The sequence below is a fragment of the Aricia agestis genome, chromosome 1, assembly GCF_905147365.1.
Source record: "Aricia agestis chromosome 1, ilAriAges1.1, whole genome shotgun sequence".
NCBI classification, from domain to species: Eukaryota; Metazoa; Arthropoda; class Insecta; order Lepidoptera; family Lycaenidae; genus Aricia; species Aricia agestis.
In genome coordinates, this window is record NC_056406.1 from 6,721,023 (window position 1) to 6,735,221 (window position 14,199).

Here is a 14,199-nt window from a genome sequence, read left to right on the forward strand (position 1 = left end):
AATTTAAATGATAAAAGCTTTGCGAATTTCAAAACATTTTAGATTAACGTTAAAAAATGACACATAGTGTTTTTAGGTAAAAAGAAATAAAAAATATTTATATTTTACTTTCCTTTTTCCTTTACATTATTTTTTTTTTAATTCCCAGTAGGTATAGTTCCAGTGTCTTTTGTAATCGTCAAAAATCGTCGACGTTGGAATACAACTTTAGATTTAATAGAATATGTGGTTATAACTTCATAGATCTGTAATTAAGCACGCTCAGGAAACAAAGGAGCCCTGAAAATAGTAACTATGGGCAAACTACAATAGAACCGCCGCACCGCACTGAAGAGAAATGACACGACGCGACTCTTCACTTCCATAGAACTGACGTTTGTAAAGCGTAAGGGTCAATTCAGACCGCAACGCGACGCGTAGATACATTTCTAAATTTGTATGGATTTGACAGATTTGCAAGACGTCTCACGCTCACGAAATCTGTAATATCAGTACAGAAATGCATCTACGCGTCGCGTTGCAGTCTGAATTGACCCTTAGATAGTGTCGCGTCGCGTAGTGCGGTCTCCACTCTCACCTTTAGGGCCGATCTACACCGGAATGGCAGAGGCGAGGCGAGCAGTTTCAGTGTCATATGATTTTAAACTTTACCTTCATTATTGTAATACGTAGTGTCGCTTGAGAAATCTACGGCCGCCCGTGGACGCTCGTGGCCTCTGGCGGCGGCGATTTCTCAAGCGATACTACATATTATAGTAATGAAGATAAAGTTTAAAATTATATGACACTGAAACTGCTCGCCTCGCTTCTGCCATTCCGGTGTGAATTGAGCCTAAAGGTGCCGGTTGGCAGCAGACGACATGAAGCAACTGCAAACGACGTGCTGCGCGACACTACTGATTTTTATGTATTTCTATGAAATACCCTACTCAGCGACACATTCTTAAAAATCTACAGAGAAATGACGTGTCGCGACGACACGTCGTCTGCTGTCGTCTGCTGCCAACCCTTTAAAATTGGAAGAAGTTCGAGATCGAAATTCGAATTTTCGTTTTTCACGCTCGAATTCTGTTTTCAATCCTCTTGTATTAGCACAGAGTACTATATGCAGTGCTCTCAATTTTTCTCGGCGTTTCAGTAGGCCTACTACGAAACCGTTTTGAGACCCAAACAATCGGACGAGAATGCCGCGTCCTGCTCTAACAACGTCATTTCACGTTTGTTAGAGTACGATGCGGCATTCTCGTTCGATTGTTTGAGTCTCAAAACGGTTTCGTGGTACAAGCCCAGATTGTGAAGAATATTGGTACGTTCATGGACTCCATTTTTACATACGCTCGTTATAAATACACTATAAATAGTTGTGAGGAAATCATTTTCGTATTAAAACTAATTGGCACACTTTCACAATGTCACTAGCAAATCTATACCTAATTACAAATTAACAACTAAAGAGGTTCCGACAAACTTACCGACGTATGATTTTGAATTGATTATGTACAACACTTGATATGTCTATTTATTGCGGTGGATCACTGTTGGGCTGATTCTAGTCTCATGCTGACCCCTCGATGACAGTCAGCGCGGATGACCAGAGATGTATTAGGAAATGTTTCTGAACAACGAGTAGCGGTCTGCGTTGACCCTTTAGCCAAAACGTTTTCTTTATATGTTCTTTATACAATCTGCGGTCAAAATGTATGAAATTAACATAAGCGTAGTCGATATACGGCTCATGTTACGTCAACTCTTATAAGAGTTAACGTAACATGAGTCGTATGTCGACGGTTATCTAAAATATCTTGATTGGCGATTCTTTAGAGAAGCGATAAAGAAAACGTCTTTGCTAGAAGCTCTGATATTCCATACACTTCGGTGTCGGCGCCGACGGTCAGCGAGCAAACAGCGCGACACTAAAATCAGCCTTATAAAAAATTCCGACAATACAAAATGAGTGAAAAGCTGTACGAACTATAAAAAGTAATTACACTATTAATTTATAGCTATATTTACACATTTCTCACAATATTCAGTATTTTATAATTGCACTTTATTTGTATGTGGCTAGAACATCATAAAAATAAATACGCAATACAATATTCAGTTGCAGGTATTTGTTTAAACTTGTTGAGGCTTAAAGTTTCGTCAGGTTAAATAGGTTAGAATTTAGATAATATTAAATACCAAGACATTATATTTTTCATCAAAAACTTCAGCATGAAAAGGTTACAGACGGACACTTTCGTATTTAATACTGTATATATGTAAGGGTATTTAATATGGGTATTTCGCACAGACATAGATCATGATAGATACCGCATGTGTATGTACTTCGCGTGCCATATCGCGCTCCTAAACGACGAGCAATGCTCGTCTTTCGAAAGTCTGTTCTTTAGGCCCGATTCAACCAAACTTGAAGTTACACGAGTATAACTATCATGAGAATAATTTTACTCCTTTAATTTACTCTAGGGTATTATCGTTTGCATTTTACCAAGTTACTCAAAGAGTATGAAATAAAATGTCAATTATAGTTCACAATGACACCGACCGTGACAGTTGAACCCTGTTGTGCAACTATTCTCAGTTTAATATTTATTCCACCAAAATAGCCCGTGTAAATATTTACTCCCGTGTAATTACCTCATTCTTGGATTAGAAGTTGGAAAAACGCAAAACCAGCTTACTCTTAGTTAGGAGACAGTTATACTCGAGTAAAATTTAACTCCAGTTTGGTCGAATCCGCCCTTAGTCTGCTATCCGGAATCGGACGTCAATCGGAATTTTAAAAATGCCTAAATGTCTAAAAGTGCCGTATTGAGCTGTAGAAATTCAAATAGAAATGTTGGCCTAGATAATGGGCCCCTTTCTTATCATCGGTACGTCACAGTATAATGGATATAATGGAGCGACATGCGGTATCTATCTTGATCTATGTCTGTGGTATTTCCTACGTAATACGTATCCTAGTCACGTAGGTAACCATTGGCGTAGCACGTCTACGCAACGCCGTAGCCCGTAGGTAGGCAATAGTTTAAGTTACTACGTACCTACATAAAATTTGCGCAAATGGTCTAAGTGAAGTCGTGACTCGCGAGTCACTCCAAATTAAATCTCAATATACAGATATTGGTATATACAGAGTGGTATAAACTAAGTGATAATACTTTAGGGTGTGTACTTGTTCCTTGTAGAGAGTTCACTGTGAAAGTAGTAGCGCTGTAAGACCAGTTTTTTTTTCACTTTTGTATGGGGAAACTTGTGACACTCGGGCTAGGGTTGGATATTATCGCTGGGCTTATTAATGACTTCGTTACAAAATTGATAGAGAGAAATGGTCCTGATACTATGTTCTTTCTCATATTAAAAACTACATATTTAATATTTTTAACCCATTCCATAGCTTCATTGGCTGGCTTTCATAAATAAATCTAAAACATCGTCTAACAACCTAGTACATATCCCCCCCCCCCCCTACGGGGCGTTGGCAGCTCTCGAAAGGACGGGTTGGTCCTTTCGAGAGTTGGCAACCCTAGCTCGGGCCCTTGCCCATAAAAAAGTGAAAAAAAAAAATTGGTCTTTCAGCGCTGCTACTTTCACAGTGAACTCTGTATAATGAACACATACACACCCTTAAGTATTATCACTATATACCGATTACCGCGCAACTGAGTTCGGCGTTCGGCGCAACCGAGTTGTGAAGCGTCTAAAGTAACTACAAAACAGTTTAAACAAATACCCTGCAAGTTATAACATATGGTGTGTGGAGGTAGCGCTTGTGTTACTTCTTGATGTCGGGGTCCATCTTGGTCTTGTCCATGGAGGAGGACACCATGCCGCTCTGAGGGTACAGCTTGTCGAGGTGCTTCAACGACTCGTTGAGGAAATTCTGCAACAAAACGTAGCTGTCAATACACGTAATATAACAGGATACAATAGCCAGGATCGTTATCATCAGATCGTTATGCCAATCCTTTTGAGCTTCGCTGATGTTTTCAAACTTCTATCGGAGCGATTACAAAATAATATTATGTTACAAAATTATACTATCTCTGGCACTATCTTTCCCAACCGATGGGATTTGGGAAGATAAAATTGCAGGAAACTCATTGACGGTACCTATGTTATATGTGCATAGAGCGACGGTGGTGGTGGGCTGCAGACCAGTAAGTAGAGTACGCAAGAAATCGTACATCAGTCATCACGCCACCGCGATTGATCTCTTCACTTATCTCTCTAGTGAAAACAGGGTAGCAAAGTTTAAAAGTGACGTAGACATTGAATAGCGGTGGGTCCAATGGATAAATTTCTACCTGTTCCACGTGATGAAGGCCGGGTGATGAAGGCCGGGAGATGGAGTATTACAGTACCTGTATGGCGGTGAGCGCGGCGACGATGGCGGGCCCGCCGAAGCCGTGCGAGATGAGCGAGAAGTGGGTGAGGTGGCGCTGTATGGCGGGCTCCAGCAGGTGCGGCGGCCGCGTGTTGCACAGCGGCGACCGGTCCTGGTTCAGCAGGTCCATCAACTCCTTGATCACCTGGAGATGGAGGGTAGTATTAAAAACATTTTTTAACGCGTTCGCTTCCAGCTTGGTGTCTGTATCACATTCGGATTCAGAAACTTACGAGGCACAGAGAGCGTTTATTGGTTCTCACGCAGGTTGTCGAATCCGATCCAAATTTAGCATTATGAATCAAAGAAAGACGACGTTGTACAAAACACACTCTGAGTCTTATATCTTATTGCATGGGCAAAATTTAGTAACTGGGTAAACAGGTACGTTGTTGTCCTGAAATCGCTTAGTTGATGAGGTAGAAGTTTCAGCTTACCTGTTTGGTGGCCTGCAGCAGGTCTCGTCGGCGTCGCGCGTCGTGCTCGGCGTACTGCCGCGCGAGGTACTCCGCCAGCGCGCGCGCCGGGAACTCCGTCTCGCACACGTAGCCGAAGTCGCGCGCCAGGTGCACTGCCTCCGCTGGAAGTATTGACATCACTCACAAATGGCTGTAAAGTCTAGAATCTAGATTAAATACGTACGTATTTGCATTCTTGGATAAAAGCGCATATTTTGTTTCTTTGGCTCTGTCAATGGCGTTGAATAGGACACATCGTCGCGTCGGGTAATTATTAGAAGTAGAGTGTGATTTTCTGTAATTGTTGGTTTCTTAAATACTTAATACTCGATAGCTTCTTCTCGATTATATTCATAGGCCAGATCAACGCCATGTGTTACCCTAAATATTAAACTAAGGTATAGGCTAAATTTACTTTGTTATTATTTTTAGCAATATTCCGCGAAAACAACTTCCACCTTCAAGTAAATGAGTGAGTGTACGCATAGGCAGTGTGGGAGGAGGGAGGTGCTGTACGCATGCCTATGCGTACACTCACTCATTTACTTAAAGGTGGAAGTTGTTTTCGCGGAATATTGCTAAAAATAATAACAAACTAAATTTAAACTATGGATTTCCGCAAAGTAACGCCTGATTCCATTAACTATTTAAGGTATAGGCTCCTATTCTAACTTACCTTCAACAAGTGAGGTGAGCAGTGTAACGTTGGCGGCTTTCCGCCGGCCCGCGGGCAGGTTGAGACCGATCTTCTCTAACTTCTCCCGAAGTAACCGCCCGCCGTTTTTGCTTTTCGCCCTGTTGAAATAAATACAATATGTTGTAGAAAATCTATATCTAATTAATATCTAGTATAAACGTAAAAGCGTGTCTTTTTGATGCATCTTCAAACTTCAACCATGAAAACGATTACGGTTCGCGGTTTACAAACGAAATTCTGTTAAAGGAAGTTAAGACAAAAATTAGTATTGAATAAAAAGACTAAAACTACTTTTGCCGAGCATAGCAGTATGGCAATTGCCCGTGTTATGCCTCCTCGTTATTTTTAGTTCCTTTATTTTACACACGATCTAAACCTCAATGTTCTAAAAACTGTGACCATCACAATAGTTTAAATTAAACATCTTGACTTAATCAATGCATTCATAATAATAATTGAAAGGTCAAAAGGCTTAACATGAAATAGTTACTTAGCACGATATGAGGAAACATGAACAATGAAATTAATTTGATTGCATTGATCGCTGATCAACAGTTCGAAATAAGAATGGTCATTGTTGCCCCAACAAAAAGTAAGATGTCAATTTAATTTAGCGGGAAACCAGGCGAATGTTCATCATTATCATCATCGATCAAGGAACTTTGATTTCCTGAGCAAAGTTAGATAGTAAAAACTTGAGATGTGTCAAGGGACACCCGAATGGAACGAAGTTATTTCTTTATATGTTCAAAAAAAACTGTATATATAATATACACTCAAAAAATTATTTAAAAAAAAACCATCTATTGACGCCGAGGAATACTACGCGTCACTGTTTATTCTCAAAAAATTTTAGCGGATATTGAAAAACTTAGTGAATAGTCTTTTTAGACTACAGATTTGCGTCATTGCTTTAATTGCGGGTTTTCAATCTGCTGATGTTTATATCACAAAAAAAAAACCCAGCACGAGTGTAGTTCCGCTACCGGCCGGCAGATTGCGCCACAGATAACATATCGATTACCGCCACGCCGTGATTGACGCATAGAAAGTATTCGATACTTTTTTACCACCATAATTACGGACCCTCCTATTTCGTAAGTAAAACAGTTATTTATTAAATACTTGTTACAGCGCTACCGTATTAGACGAAATGGGAGCTCGTTAAACAAATTGTTTTTAATAAAGTTTGATTAAGTTTCGAGCGGTTAGGTATGTTCGATCATATTGATAGATTATTTTTTTTTTATTGGGTGGGTTTTAATTTCCTATAAGTACGATATAGTAGCAAAGTATAGCGTGTCAGATTAAGCTTGTACCTATAGGCTTCTTACATATTGACGTGTCTAGTTATCATGGTAAAGAAATCAGATTTCTCACGTGGTGGGTTAAAAAAAACCTTATTTTTGAATATTGAAATGTTATAGGATCTGTCAGATTAAGATAGGGGATGTTTAGGTTGGGTTGCACCAGAGGCGTGGTTAAAGTTAAAGTTATGGTTATAGTTAAATATGGCTTTAGCTTTAACTTTAACCTTAACTTTAACCGGAGAAATTCACAGATGTCTGTTGCGTTTATTTTTTTTATTGAAGCTATGTTACAGGTAACGGGATTGAGGGTACTTATACAAAATTGAATTATCCGTAAAAATCGACAGGAAAAATATAACACCGTAAAACATTTTCAGATATACGTATGAGCGGAGGGTAAATATGGCGTCCTTGGACGCCATATTTAACTTTAACCAAAGATTTGAAATTTTGCACTGTAGTTATAGTTAAAGTTACAGTTATAGTTAGTTGGTGCAACCCAACCTTAATCATTTCTAATTTAGAATCTTAATTTGTATGTTTGTTTTGTCCTTTTTTTGTGAAAAGTTGTCACTTAATGCAAATATCGACTTAGGGCCTGTTTTACCACTTCTTGATCAGGTGCCGGATAGGCTATCCACAACTTATTTGACAGAATATGCTCCATACGCTATCTATCCAGCACTAATATCAATCAGGAAGTGGTGAAACAGGCCCTTAGACTTTCATATAACTTGTGTGACGGTAACGGTTACAATCTGAGGTTACAATAATTTAGATCCTTATTTCTTGAGATACGTAATTTAGAAAGACTCATTAAAAACTTTCGAAGTTATGAAATGGACAAACCGACTACGCTAACGAGCAAAATTTTACAAGTCAGGCCTTCGCCGTTTCATTTAAACCAACACTAATGTAATTCGGAAATAGAATTTATTCATTTTTTAGGGTTCCGTACCCAAAAGGTAAAAACGGAACCCCATTACTAAGACTTCGTTGTCTGTCCGTCTGTCCATCCGTCTGTCTGTCTCCAGGCTGTATCTCAAGAACCGCTATACCTACTCTATAGCTAGACGGGGAAATATTGTAATATTGTGGCTAGCCATTTTTTGCTCGTAAACCATAATAGGAACATGTAGGCACTCGAAATATTCACGAAATACTTTTTTATATTTGAATTATAATAATAATACCCATACAAAAAACATAATTTTTTGCCTATTTTTGCTCTATTATGGTACGGAATCCTTAGTGCGGGAGTCCGACTCGCACTTTACCGATTTTTTTTTACTTAGGTTATGGCAGAAAGTAGGTACATAATACATTAAGTATTTGACATAACAATTCGCTACCAATAAAATTCATCTTAAATGTCGAAATGGTCCCAAAAAAATCTAAAGTGGGGCTTATCAAGTGACGACGCTTCTTGCCTCTCCAGGCTAATTCTATACGTCTACAGAAGTGAGAAGGTTTAGAAGCGGTCAGATCTTGTTTACACTAACAACAACTCTGACTGAAGCACACGTACTCGAAAAGCCGCATAGTCACAAAGGAAACAACCTAATCAATTACAAAACGCGTCAGTCGATTGCCAATTCGGTTTGAATTTTCACACGCTTAAGCAACAACAAAAGAAGCGAGAATCATAGAGCTAACGAGCCGAATATATTCGGAATCAATGGAAAACTAAATCGAATGAATCGACACATTGGCCGGTAATAGGCGGCCGATATCGTACCGGCCAGTAGCGGCTTAGGGGAGGCGCGGTTGGGCGACCCAGGGCGCCGGAGGAAAAGGGACACCGAAGGCAAACAAAAACGGTCGTTACAGGCGCCCCTTTTTATTTGGCGCACTTAGTCTCTTTTGTGAACACGATATATTAGTGCAATGTTTCACGCTATAATTTTTTTTTTCGAAGTTTTATTCGAAATTTCACAAAGTTTCTGTCAATATTCTGGTATGACGTGTGCAACGTTGTTGGATTATTTTCTTTATATGCTACTGGCGCCCTCTGCTCTGATGCCGAGTTATTCCTTAATTTTATGAAATTGGCCTTTTGGCAGTTGGCCGTTTTTTTTCGTATGTATTTGAATTGTAGTAAGGGGGCGCCGCGCCGAAGCAATCTCGCCCAGGGCGCTGTAGCGCTAAAGCCGACACTGATACCGGCCGATTAAAGAGATTATCGATCAAGTACACGTCTTTGATTTCCGAAAGATAATTATTGGAGATACCGTTGGATGGTTTACAGTGTACATGCAGCTTAGTTGACCATACCCAGCTAATGTGGTTTTGATTGGCAATTCGTTTGTCATCAATCTTATTAGTGGTTCTGCTTATTATACTATGTGGCTACCAGAAGAACTGTTAATATGGCTGTAAAAATTTCAAGCAGAAAATAACACTTTATTCTTCTCTATACAATATCTTCTCTTTGATTGGGTATAAAAAAGTAGCTAAGATAAATACTTTATTTTATTTGTTTGTATTTCTTTGTGATTATAAATAGACAAAGATATTAGAGAGAAAATAAGGACGGCGCTCTATTGTTCGCGATAAAGAATATGACTATACAGAGGTTTTCAATTAAAGCTTTCTAAGCCGCAGTATATTAATCGTAGAAACACTATTGACGATTGCAATCGGCTTTCATATGAAAGTTTGATAACTTATTATTAGTCTATTGGTTGAGTAAGCAGAGCTACGATTGTCTTTTAGGGTCAAGTCACATAAAAACAAGATGGCGTAATAATAATAAATGATCAAGACTGAACTTTTATCACTACAAATAATAATAATAATTTATACAGTTTAATCGTTTTAGCCGCGGCCACACATGCGTCTATCGTACGAAGCTTCGTGCTATGAGACGATACCATTGGACGATACACGCAGATCGTCCAATGGTATCGTTTTAAGCACGAAGCACTACGCAGGTGCGGACCGGGCATAAGAATATCAAAGTGCATTGCGATTCTCACAATTTGTGTAGAGTTGTGTGTCAAAAATATTGTGTACAATTTTGTAAAATGCAAGTTAATCGTTCCATTTTGTCGATAACATATTAGTTTAATTAACATTTCATTCTTCAAACGCAAGAAGCAACTAGCTATAGGGTTAATACATTGCGTCAGGCCTATCGACAAAAAAAAGTTGTGAAACTTAGGCATAGGTTCAATACCAGGCCTAGTCGACCGCAGTAAAAAGTGGTAAGAAACTTACCTCCTTAACACTCCTCCGAGTAACGACGCGTTCAAGCACTCCGGCGGCGATAACCGGCGCTGCACTTCCGCCACCGTCACCTTGTACTTGCTGGTGGACGACAGCAGCGACAGCCGCCCCGGCACCGAGCAGAACACGTCGTTGGGCGCGCACGACCCGCCGCCGCCCAGACCGTCGCGACCTTTCATCGCTGCAGATAATGTTGGTTTAATATCACAATGTTAGATACAGCTTTTACCTAATATTATCAGTTTAATATGAGAATGTTATACAGGGTAAAATTAAGTGATAACTGATAATACATTAGGGTATGTACGTATTCCTGAGTTTAATATGAGAATGTTATACAGGATGTAACAAAATTAAGTAATAATACTTTAGGGTACATTACGTATTCCTGTTCACTGTGAAAGCGGCACCGCTGATAGACGAATTTTTTTTTCACTTTTATATGGGCAAGTGCCCCAGCGTCACGAATTTCCCCATACAAAAGTGAAAAAAAATGTGGTCTCTCTAAGAGGAGAGTACACACCCTAAAGCAGGGGTCGGCAAGTAATTTTAGGTGGGGTCCGGATACTGTGGGAAATTTTTTACGAGGTCCAGAAAAATCACACTTGTCCTATGTAGTTTAAAAATATTATTTTAATTAATAAAGGTATCACGTATACCTTATCTATGTATTAATTGGTACTTGGTATAAAATACATTCCAATATTTCGCGGTCCGAGATTTAACCTTTCGCGGTTCGCATACGGACCGCGGTCCGCCTGTTGCCTAGCGCAGCCCTAAAGTATTATCACTTATAACACCTGTATATAGTAGTATAATATATGTATACAGTTTTAAGTATAAACCTAATATTATTGTACATTTAGAGCAGACGTCTGTTAAAGTAAAGTTAGGAGTAAATTTGTTTCAAAAAAAGATATTTTAAAAATGTATAGTTTTAACGAGGTAAGTTAATTTGGTAGCTAGGTAAGTGCTAAATGATAGTAACTACTAATCTATGTAACATAATATTATTTAATTTAATATTTAATATTGTAATAAATGTGCTCTAAGAGCATTTGATTTTCGGTTCATGTTGATAACTGGTGAAAACTACTTAGTCTAGGTGAAAATGCTTAAAATCTTAAGAATTTCTATTTGAATCTACAAGGCGTAATAAATGATAGAGTGCTATATATTTCACTGACACGTCAACTGATAGGTGGAAGTTTTAATTAGTCGATGGCGATCGGCCTCTTAATTGACGCCTTGTGCTTAATTTGGCGCTTGTGTGAAGTTGTGTGTTCATGTGTATGTAGTCCGGTACCATAAAACTGATTTTGTTTCACTTTGTACAGACTGTAGCAATAATCTAACTGTTAAATTCTTAAGTTACAATAGGAATATAGATTGTGAATTGTCAGAACTTGGCAAATTCATTCTGTTGTGGAGAATAAAATCAATCCTCAAAATATTTCTGAAATCATGCCACTAAACCAAAGTATTTGTAATATGAGCATAACACACTTAAGTTTAATACTTAGACAAATCATTTGATCACTTTGTGTAGATAAATCAACTGATTAAATAAACTCGAATGACAATACGCTTGCAACATCTCGTTTGCATATAAAAGCATTTTATAACACCTGCTTCAGTCGGTATACGTATTTTATTACTGCGTACATTCGATATCAAAATTGGCCGTATAAAATTTAATAAACGCTCAAAAGAAAGTTCCGCGCGACACCTTTATAAAGGTACGGGCGATTACAAAATTCTCCACGTTCAAAACTAACAAAGAGCCGTGCGCCACGCCCAAAACATTCGCCCAGCGTGATAGCTATTCTTATTGTAATATTTCTGTATGGCAACACTAATACAATAAACATTAATGTATTATTAGCTGGCGTCACGCTGGCGGCGTTACATTAACACCTTTTGAAAAAGGAATCAGCGTGACATTAAAATAATATCAGTGGCCAATTAAGTTTTCTGCGAGTTACAATTTCAAATAATATACCACGAGGTAGATCATTAACGAATCGTATAAAAAATGCGAAAGTTACGAAATAAGAAGTATTTTTAAGGTTCCGTAGGTACCCAAAGGGTAAAAACGGGACCCTATTACTAAGACTTCGATGTCTGTCCGACTGTCTGTCTGTCTGTGTGTCTCCAGGCTGTAACTCAAGAACTGCTATAGCTATGCTTCTGAATTTTTAACAGATTGTGTATATCTGTTGCCGCTATAACAACAAATACTAAAAATAAAATAAATTAAAATATAGTAAAGGTCCCATACAACAAACATGATTTTTTTGCTATTTTTGCGCGATATCAATAACGGCAACACATAGGCACTTGAAATATTCACGAAATACTCATTTTTATTTGTACTTTAATAACTAATACAATTTAAATAAATGAAATAATTAAGGGGGGCTCCCAATTCCCTTACAAAAAACACAATTTTCAGCCTATTTTTGCTCTATTGTGGTGCGGAACCCTTCGTGCGCGAGTCCAACCTGCACTTGGCCAATTTTTTATTTTCATTTTGACATAGAATCATAGAATATACCTATAATAAATAATAATAGCCAGAAACGAAACATAAACTTACTATATAAGCTTAGTAACTTTCAAAGCCCGCGCAAAATTAGCATAGTGGACGACTGCCGATTGATTTACATACAATAATTATAATGATATATTATTATCTTCACATTTCTACCAGACTTTAATAATTATATATAAGTAATATCTGCAGCATATGCAGTCAGAAAAATTAGAGAAATTTCTGACGAAGACACGGCACGATTAGTATATTTTAGTTATTTTCATAGTAGGATGTCATATGGAATCCTTTTATGGGGAAACGCTGCCGACATTAATACAATATTTGTGCTGCAGAAGCGAGCCATACGTTCTATTTATAAAATGTCTGCTTTAGAATCTCTGAGAGATAAATTTAAAGAAATTGGTATTCTAACTGTTGCTTCTCAATACATTTTGGATAATGTAATATATGTTAGAAAAAATATAAATAAATTTAAAGTTAAAAGTGACATTCACAGTGGAAATACTAGAAATAAGCACAAGCTGGACATGCCAGTGATCAGACTTAGTAAAGTCAGTAAATCTTTTAAAGGTCAATGTATACGCCTTTACAATAAAATCCCAGAAAACGTTAAAAATCTTTCCATTAATAAATTTAAAAAGTAGTCAAAGAGCGTTTGTGTGCCAAAGCTAATAAATAAGGTCAATGATTTCATAGAAGATGGCACATCTTGGGAGTAGGATGGCTTCTTGCAAGGCTACTTCTACATTATTATATTATGACTTACAATTATGTATGTTGACATTGTATATAATATTAAGTTACAAAATTGTAAACTTTATTTGAAAAGAACAATTTGGTAAAAAGTGGAACCCGTGCGAGTTTCTTACGCCGGTTCTTCTCGCCGGGGTAGTTCCCGAACCGGTGGTAGGCATCAGGTAGACATTCAGAAAAAATTTGATTCAAATTTACTCAGAAATAAAACATTTTTTATTTATTTATTTATTTATTTAATAATAATAATAGCTCCCACACCGGTTTCGGCGACGGTGGCCGGTTTCATTGAAACCAGGCCAGCTACGCAGGAGTAATTTTATAATGCCCAAGTGTGTGCGCAGTACACAAGAGCACTGTCTATTCCTTTACTCTCATAACCCAGTGGGACGGAAGACCGACACAACCGGCGAGAGATCAGGCGCAGGATCGACTTTTTACATGCCCATCTGACGCATGGAACATCTTACTTGTCAGACAATCAGGTGATCAGCCTGCACTGTCCTAACCCAAACTTGGAAATAACATGTTTCCAACGCGGGAATCGAACCCACGACCTCCAAGTCAAGAGCCGCGCTCTATACCACTAGACCACGGAGGCGTATATATAAGTACACAAGTTTTAACAGTGGGATAAATCATTATACTTATTCTAAACAAGATGAGAGTGAGATTCGAATCTTTATTGAAGGAAGTGATGTGCTGAAACACACAATACGCTAATTCAAACCTGTAATCATGCTATAATGAGTCGCGTATCATGCCACCTACGCTATTTAAATATCGAATGATTGATCGAAACT

At 38.2% G+C, this 14,199-nt stretch overlaps 1 protein-coding gene across 1 annotated transcript in view; it reads right to left on the bottom strand.

Annotated features, from left to right (window-relative positions):
• Positions 1–3,651: 3,651 nt before the first annotated feature.
• LOC121729814 (transcription factor AP-2-epsilon) overlaps positions 3,652–14,199 on the bottom strand; it is a 64,126-nt gene continuing 53,578 nt past the window's right edge. Inside the window, exons 6-10 of the mRNA XM_042118448.1 lie at positions 10,078–10,267; positions 5,528–5,646; positions 4,831–4,973; positions 4,371–4,538; positions 3,652–3,889 (exon numbers count right to left, since the gene is read on the bottom strand). Coding sequence (XP_041974382.1) covers positions 3,782–3,889; positions 4,371–4,538; positions 4,831–4,973; positions 5,528–5,646; positions 10,078–10,267 — 728 coding nt within the window. The 3' untranslated portion in view covers positions 3,652–3,781. The remainder of the gene's footprint in view (positions 3,890–4,370; positions 4,539–4,830; positions 4,974–5,527; positions 5,647–10,077; positions 10,268–14,199) is intronic.